We start from the raw sequence: 8,229 nt of genomic DNA on the forward strand, positions 1-8,229 counted from the left end.
GACATGACCGTTCCGTTACCAGCTGGCCCCCCCCCCCCCACCTCCACCGTCAGTAGCTTTCAGAGCAAGTTTCCACCCAGTCATCTTGCAGCCCTTCACCGACCCTGGCGGTACACAGTCCGCAGCAAGTAACAGGAGGCACCTGCTCTTGAGCAGGGGGTTTGGGATCAGATTTCTGTTTGGAATGGCGTGGGGCTGGGTGGAAACAGGAGACCTTGAACTTAGGGAGGAACTTGGGGGAGGCAGACAGAGAGGCGGTTGACAAAGAGGTACTTGTGACTCCACGAACAGAGCTCTGTAGGTTGTTGAGGCTGGTGAATTCTGGGAGGTCCAGTTGCTTGGTCTGGCAGAATGGCTCTTCTGCGGTCTCCACACCATGGGCAAGGACCTGCATGTGATGTTCTTGGTGACTCTGGTCCGAGTGGAGGGAGAGCTGCCAGCCCGGGGTGCTTCTCTTTTGTGCATCTCTTCATCCTGTCATCCCGCATTTCCTGAGCGCTTATTCAGCACTAGGCCCTGTGCTGGGTAGTTCTGGGGAAGGAGTTAGGCCCAGGCCCAGGCCCTGTCTGGCTGGGACACAGATAGTTCTAGGCCAGAGGAAGGAAGATTCTAAGGGTGTGTGAGAACCTTGAAGAGGGGCACCTAATCAGCCGCCTCAGAGAAGGCTTCTGGAGGAAGAGGGGAAAGTACTCCGGAGGGAGAAGCTTGTACAAAGGCCCAGCTCCCAAGAGAACTGTGAGCAGTGGGGTGACATGAGACAAAGTCTGGCTTCAGACGCCGGGTTTGGGAGCCGGACATTCTCCAAGGCTTTTGAGCAGGGGAGGGCCGGATGTCGAGGTGGGACAACCCCTCAGGGACTCACGTTAAAGAAGACTGGGCCTGTGGTCCTGCTGATAGAGGACGAGGGCCTGGGCTGGGCACAGTATTGAACATCCTGGCTCGGGCTGGCGGGGGAGAGGCATCCTCTCATTGAATGTTCACACTGGCCTTGGTAGGTGAGGCGAACTAACAGCCCCGTTTTATAGTCAAGGGAATGAATGGAGGCCAAGAGAGCCCATGCATCTGGCCCAAGATCACACAGCCAGCTCAAGTGGTGGACGAGGGTCTGCAGGGTCCAGATGACCCCACGAGGGTCCTTCAGCAGGTGGGGGCAGAGCCAGAACCCAGGTCTCCTAGCTGCCTCAGCCCCGAGGACTCCCCTGAGCTGCCTGCAGGGGTCTCAGAGGGCCCCCCTGGGTGGGATGTGGAATGAGAGAAGCTTCTGGAACCAGGACCTGGCAGATAGTGAGGGCAGCAGCAGTGTAAGGAGTGGCAGTAACCGTGTGCCGGCCTCTCCTCATGCGTGGTTGACGCCCACGCGGTGGCAGCCAGGTCGGTGGGGCCTGCATGCAGACTTGGTTTGGAAGTCCAAGGAGGTCCCTGCCAGGGCTGGCAGCTGGGATGCCTGCGTGGAGCTGCTCCACATGGCTTTGTCTTTCGCAGCCTGGGAGGTATGTTCTGAGGAGGCGCATTCTCCAAGGCCCAGCTGAAAGCTGAGGGCCTTCTCGTGACCTTGCCTTAGAAGTTGGAATGTCACTTCAGCTGCTTTTATCAGTAAAGCAAGCCACTAAGGCACTCCCCCGTAGGAGGGGCAGGGAATGAGCTCTCACCTTGTTTTGTTTGTTTGTTTTTGGAGAGGTTTTTGCTATAGGGTGTGTGCGCTTGCCAGAGACAGAGAGACAGAAAGTGAGAAAACACCCCCCAGGGGGTATGGCCATGCTGCAATCCCCTCTCCTCCATTCTCCTCTTGGGATCTTGGGCATGCATGCACACCTGCCCAGCTTGAGTTTTAAGCCACTGACTCTGGGACTCGAACTGTGGTCAGCTACATGGGAGTTCAGCAGCATAGCCATTATGCCAACTGCTGGTCCCACACCTTGTTTTTTTTTTTTTTGAGAGAGATTTTTGCTATAGGGTTCGTGCACTTGCCAGAGACACAGAGAGAGACAGAGAGATAGAAGGAAAGAAATCACCCCCCAGTGGGGATGGCCACACCACAATCCCTTCTCCTCCATTCTCCTTCCGGGTCTTTGGGCACGCACGCACACGTGCCAGTGTGAGTTTCAAGTCACTGGGTCCAGGACTCCAGCCGTGGTTGACTACGTGGGAGTCCAGTGATGTAACCATTATGCCATCTGCTGGTCCCAGCTCTCATGGTTTGCTGAGAAGTTTGAATCCACCATGGCACTGTTTTGTCCCCACTGCAGATGCAAACAGATCCAGAGAGGGTAGGTGACTGGCCCAAGGCCTCACAGCTACTGGCTGTTCAGTGGCAAAGCTCAGGGCTGAGCCTTAGCCAGGTAGCGCGAGTCTGTGCCCTCAGCTGCCCCCAAACATAGTAAAGTGAAACTCTGGGTGGAGACAGGGAATGAGGGTGCTCCAGAGCTGGCGTTTGTTCAGGAGGAAGAGGCCTCCCTCAGACCTCTGTTCAGCCTGGTTCAGGGGACTCGCACAGAGGCCCTTTTCTTTTTCTTTCTTTCTTTTTTTAAATTTTTTTGGAGAGGTTTTTGCTATAGGGCATGTGCACTCACCACAAAGAGAGAGACAGAGAGACAGAAAATGAGAAATCAACACCCCAGGAGGGATGGCCATGCTGCAATCCCTTCTCCTCCATTCTTCTCTCTGGGTCTTGGGCACGCACGCACACGCGCCCAGTGTGAGTTTAAGCCACTGGGTCCAGGACTTGAACCGCGGTTGACTACATAGGAGTCCAACGACGTAGCCATTACACCAACTGCTCATCCTGAGGCCCTTTTCTAAGTGGGAGTCTGTGTCTCCACCTGGCCTGGACCCTGCCTCTCCAATCTGGGCATGTCTGAAGAAGCCATGTGTGGATGGGAGGAAGGAGGCATCAGGAACCCCAGCTCCAGCCGTGTGGCCACTGGGGTGGTGGTTCCTCTGTCTGCACTTTAGTCCCCTCAGCACAGGGGGACAGTCAGCCTGAGGTCAGGAGGCCTTTCCACCCTGAATCCTTCTCTGGGTCCTGACCCTCCCTCTCTGGGCCCTGAGACTGGGCACGTACCCTCCATGGAGGGCCTAGGTCTGACTCATCTTTGAGCCATCAGCCCTCACTGTGCAGGGCCCGGTGATTGTGGGTGGGATGCGTGGAGGCGTGAAAGAGGGTGCATGTCTGAACCTGGCTCCCGTGTGCCCACCGCCAGCCCCAAGCCCCCAGCACCGGATCCTGCTGGAATTCCTCTTCCTGGACACGGAATGCACCTACGATTACCTGTTCGTGTATGATGGTGACTCCCCTCAGGGGCCGCTGCTTGCCAGTCTGAGCGGGAGCACTCGGCCTCCGCCCATCGAGGCTTCCTCCGGCAAGGTTCGTGGGGACAGGCGGAAGCGCTGTGGCAGGAGGACCTGGGTGTGGTGTGGGGGACACGGGGTGGATACACAGAGGGAAGGAGAGGTCATGAGAGGGCCGCAGAGGGGACACGACGAAGGAAGACGGTGGGGTTCTCGTTCCCCCAGGGTGGGTGGGGCAAGAGCCGGCCACCCTCCCAGCCGTCCCCAGAGCCTTGCCCGCCTTGTCCCGGCAGATGCTGCTGCACCTCTTCAGTGACGCCAACTACAACCTGCTGGGCTTTAATGCCTCTTTCCGCTTCTCCCTGTGCCCGGGCGGCTGCCGGAACCATGGGCAGTGCCAGCCCCCGGGGGTGTGCGCCTGTGAGCCGGGCTGGGGCGGCCCCGACTGTGGCCTGCAGGAGTGCGCCGCCTACTGTGGCAGCGACGGCAAAAAAAAGGGGGTGTGCCCCTGTGAGCGGGGCGGGGGCGGCCCCGACTGTGGCCTGCAGGAGTGCGCCGCCTACTGTGGCAGCCACGGCACCTGTGCCTCGGTGAGTCTGTCCCCATCTGTCACAGCACCCCCATGCCCACTCCTCCTCAATCTCCTTCCACTCCTGTCATCTCCCCTGACAGCCACTGTCCTTCCTTCTCCATCCCACCCCTGCATCCCTGTTACTTCGCCCCACCCCGCCCTGCATCTGCGGGCCCTCCCTGCCCTTGTCCTCGTCCCAGGGTACCATGGACGCCACCCTGCCTCCTCCATCAGGCCCCTCTCCCTCCTGGCACCAGCTGCCCTGTGACCTCAGGGCCCTGCTTCCACCTCAGACCTTTCACCTCCAATGAGCTTGTCCGCTGTGGACCCAGGCCGTGCTTTGAGCCCTTCCCGCTGGGCCCTCCGCAGACTCGAGTTCTGCAGCCTTGGCGGGCACGCACTCCCTGTCGAGCTGTTCTCATCTGTCTTCTTCCTGTCGCCCTCACTTTTCTCCTCCAGTCTTCCCTTTTTCTATCGTTCTGCCTTCTCCCCACCCCCTCGCTGCCTCCCCATGGTTGTGTCTGTGGGTCCCCTTGTTTCTTCCTGTCGCCTGCCTCCTTCATGACTTCCTCGGCCTTTCTTTCCTCGTCGTCTTCTCTCCTGTCTCTCTCTCCTTCTCCCTTTCTACCCATCTGTCTTACTCTGGGTCTGTCTCTCCGTGGCCTGTCTAGTCTCTGTCTCTCTCTGACATTGTGTCCCCTTCTCCCCAGCCCCTGGGACCATGCCGCTGTGAGCCTGGCTTCCTGGGACGTGCCTGTGACCTGCACCTGTGGGAGAACCAAGGGGCTGGCTGGTGGCACAACGTGAGCGCTGGGGACCCTGCCTTCTCTGCCCGTATTGGGGCGGCTGGTGCCTTCCTGTCCCCTCCAGGGCTGCTGGCTATTTTCGGAGGTGAGCAGAAGAGGTGAGTGAGTGAGGTCCGAAGGCTGGCAACTTAGGGCCGGGCCTGAGACCGACTGCCTCCCCACAGGCCAGGACCTCAACCGCGCACTGGGTGACCTTGTCCTGTACAACTTCTCCGCCAACACCTGGGAGTGCCGGGACCTGAGTCCTGCCCCGGTACGCACCCCTGCGCTGCCCTGCCCGGGGAGCCTGTGCTGGGTTCCGTTGGCACCCCACGTGTGTACCACACCCTGTCGTGTGATCCGGAAGCTCACACATCCCTGTTTCTGCCCTTTCCCTCTGGTTTCCTTTTTCTTTCCCCTTTTCCGTTATTTCTCTTCCCGTGTCTTATCTTTCCCGCCCCGTCTCTCTGCCCATCTCAGTTTGGGTCCATCTGACTCTGGAGCTGCTGCTGCAGCGTCTGCCTGTTTCCATCTCTGCTCTCCGTCACTTCCCTCTCTCTCTGTCTCCTGCCTCTGTCCACCTCACGCCTCAGTGCCGTCCGTCCTCTCTGCCCCCACCTCCCTGTCTTCCTCTCTTGGAGCTCTCCAGTGCGCTAGATCTCTCCCTCCATCTCTGTCTCTTCATCTCTCCCTCACAGGCTGCTCGTCACTCCCACGTGGCCGTGGCCTGGGCTGGCTTCCTGGTGCTGATGGGCGGCGAGCTGGCCGATGGCTCACTCACCAACGATGTGTGGGCCTTCAGCCCCCTGGGCGGGGGCCGTTGGGAGCTCCTGGCACCCGCTGCCTCCAGCTCCTCGGGGCCCCCTGGCCTGGCCGGTCATGCGGCTGCCCTGGTAGACGACGCCTGGCTCTACGTATCCGGGGGCCGCACCCAGCACGACCTCTTTTCCTCCGGCCTCTACCGTTTCCGCCTTGATGGCCCCGGTGGGGGCTACTGGGAGCAGGTGATTCCGGCAGGTGGGCGACCCCCCGCTGCCACCGGCCACTCCATGGTGTTTCATGCCCCTTCCCGTGCCCTGTTGGTCCACGGTGGACACCGGCCCTCCACTGCCCGGTGAGTAACCTGCCCACAGCCCCATTGCTCAGGGCCAGGCCTGGGCCTGTGGTCTTTAGAGGCCTCGCCCACTGAGAGGCTCCTGTGGTCATTCGGTCCTGCCCTCCTTCTTGCCTTTACACGCCCAGTCGTTCCCGCACCTCTCCTGCAGTCCACCCTTCCATGTGTTCGGTAGCCCCTGATTCATGTCCAGCCCTTGCCAGATCATGTGGGTGACCCAGAGGGGAGGCAAGTCAGGTTCTGCCCACAGAAAGCTTCTAGCTCAGAGGGGACAGAGGCCCAGTCATGGCCAGTCTCAGCCCTGGGTGATGACATGGCGCTGAGGGGCCCAGCGGAAGGAGACAGGCCTTCCCTGCTCTGAGCCCTGCCCTACCTCTGTCTCCACCCCCATAGGTTTTCTGTGCGGGTGAACTCCACCGAGCTCTTCCACGTGGATCGACGTGTATGGACAACCCTGAAGGGCCGGGATGGGCTCCAGGGCCCGCGAGAGCGAGCCTTCCACACAGCCAGTGTCCTGGGCAACTACATGGTGGTCTATGGTGAGGGAGCTGCCCGATCCCACTTGTCTGCCCGCCTGCCAGGGGCCAAGCTGACCCTGAGCTGAGGCTCCTCCAGGCTTGCCAGCCACACCCCTTTCCTCCTTTCCCAGGGGGCAACGTGCACACCCATTACCAGGAGGAAAAGTGCTACGAGGACGGCATCTTCTTCTACCACCTTGGCTGCCATCAGTGGGTGTCAGGGGCTGAGCTTGCCCCCCCAGGAACCCCAGAGGGTGAGTGGTCCTGTTTTCCTGAAGGGCTCCTGAGGGTCCCTCCTCTTCCCATGGTTAATCTGGGCCTGAGCTGTGGCAGTCCTTGTTGGGGTGAGCCAGAAATCATGTTGGGGCCGTCTCAGGAGGGAAGTCTGGGCCGGAAACAGACCTAGGGCACTGGTACCATCAAGGAGGAGGCAGTTACCGCAGCGTCAGAGCTGGGTCCACTCCAGGTTTTGCCAGTTTCCAGCTGTCCCAGGGAACTGCCTAAGAACCTCGGGCCAGCAGGTGGCCTGGTCAAAGTGCTGGACCCCACGTGGCTGACTGGACTGTTGGAGACCCAGACCCAGCAACCTGAAAATCAAGCAGGCAGGTCCAGCAGATGGCATCATGGTTATGTCGCTAGACTCCCACGTAGTTGACTGTGGTTCAAGTCCTGGATGCAGCGACTTAAAACTCGTGCCAGGGGGCCAGCAGGTGGCGTGGTGGTTATGGTGCTGGACTCCCACATGGCTGACGGCGGTTTGAGTCGACCTAACAACTTCCTTTTTCACTTTCCCTCTCTCTCTAGTCAAATTTAAAATAAAATAAAATAATTCTTTAAAAAAAAACACAAAGACTCATGCTGGGCACATGTGTGCTCAAGATCCTGAGAAGAGAATGGAGGAGAAGGGATTGTGGCGTGTCCATCACTGCTATGGGTGATTTCTCGCTTTCTGTCTCTCTATCTCTCCAGTGAACGCACATGCCCTATAGCAAAAAATCTCTTTAGGAGCCAGCAGGTGGCATGGTGGTTAAGGGTACTGTACTCCTACATGGCTGACTGTAGTTTGAGTCCTGGACCTGGTAACTTGCTTTCTCACTTTCCTTCTCTCTCTCTGTCCCTCTCTGGTCAAATTTAAAAGTAAATAAATAAATAAATAAATAAATAAATAAAGTTAAATAAAATAATTTTAAAAAACCTCTCTAAAACATAAAAGAATAAAACAAAAGAAAATCAAGCGGGCATGTGTACTTATGTCCCCCACATCCCGAGAGGTGACCTCTCACTTTCCCTCTTTCTGTCTTTTTCTCTCTTTGGTGAGTACATACACCTTATAGCAAAAAGTTAAAAAAGAAAGAAAGAAAAAAAAAAACACTTACAAAGAATCACAGTGGGCAAGTGGCAGAACCAAATGGCCTCAAACAACCATCTGTACAAAATCCATCACTTAATTTCCCTCTGCCTCAATTTCCTCAGCTGTACAATAGAGACTTTTGTTATTTTGTAAAATAGGGATTTTCCAAAAAAGTGAATTTTTATTTTATTTTATTTTTTAGAGATTTTTGCCATAGGGCACATGCACTTGCCTGAGAGAAAAAGAGACAGAGTGAAAGGGAGAATGAGAAATCACCCCCCAGGGAGGGTGGCCTCACTACAACTTCTCCATTCTCCTCCTAGGATTTTGGGCACATACACTCAGCCTGAGTTTCAAGCCTCTGTGTCTAGGACTTGAACCACAGTTGACTAAATGGGAGTCCAGCGATGTAACCTTAGGCCATCTGCTGGTCCCAACCTGGTGTGGTTTTCAAGCTTTCAGGTTCAGGACTCAAGCTGCACTTGGCCATGTGGGAGTCCAGTGACACAACCACTACACCATCTGCTGCTTCCTTAAGAAAAGGTTTTTTTGGACAGGTTTTTTTTTTTTTTTTTTTTTTCTTTGGGGGGCGCCCCCTCGCC

General features: G+C 57.1%; 1 protein-coding gene across 1 annotated transcript in view; it reads left to right on the forward strand.

Annotated features, from left to right (window-relative positions):
* MEGF8 (multiple EGF like domains 8) overlaps nt 1-8,229 on the forward strand; it is a 61,368-nt gene that overhangs the window by 7,909 nt on the left and 45,230 nt on the right. The window contains 8 exon segments of the mRNA XM_014582538.2: nt 3,201-3,364; nt 3,582-3,752; nt 3,840-3,878; nt 4,570-4,750; nt 4,830-4,918; nt 5,343-5,758; nt 6,152-6,297; nt 6,408-6,530. Coding sequence (XP_014438024.1) covers nt 3,201-3,364; nt 3,582-3,752; nt 3,840-3,878; nt 4,570-4,750; nt 4,830-4,918; nt 5,343-5,758; nt 6,152-6,297; nt 6,408-6,530 — 1,329 coding nt within the window.

Source organism: Tupaia chinensis, unplaced genomic scaffold, assembly GCF_000334495.1.
Source record: "Tupaia chinensis unplaced genomic scaffold, TupChi_1.0 Scaffold000067_1, whole genome shotgun sequence".
In the NCBI taxonomy this organism is placed as follows: Eukaryota; Metazoa; Chordata; class Mammalia; order Scandentia; family Tupaiidae; genus Tupaia; species Tupaia belangeri.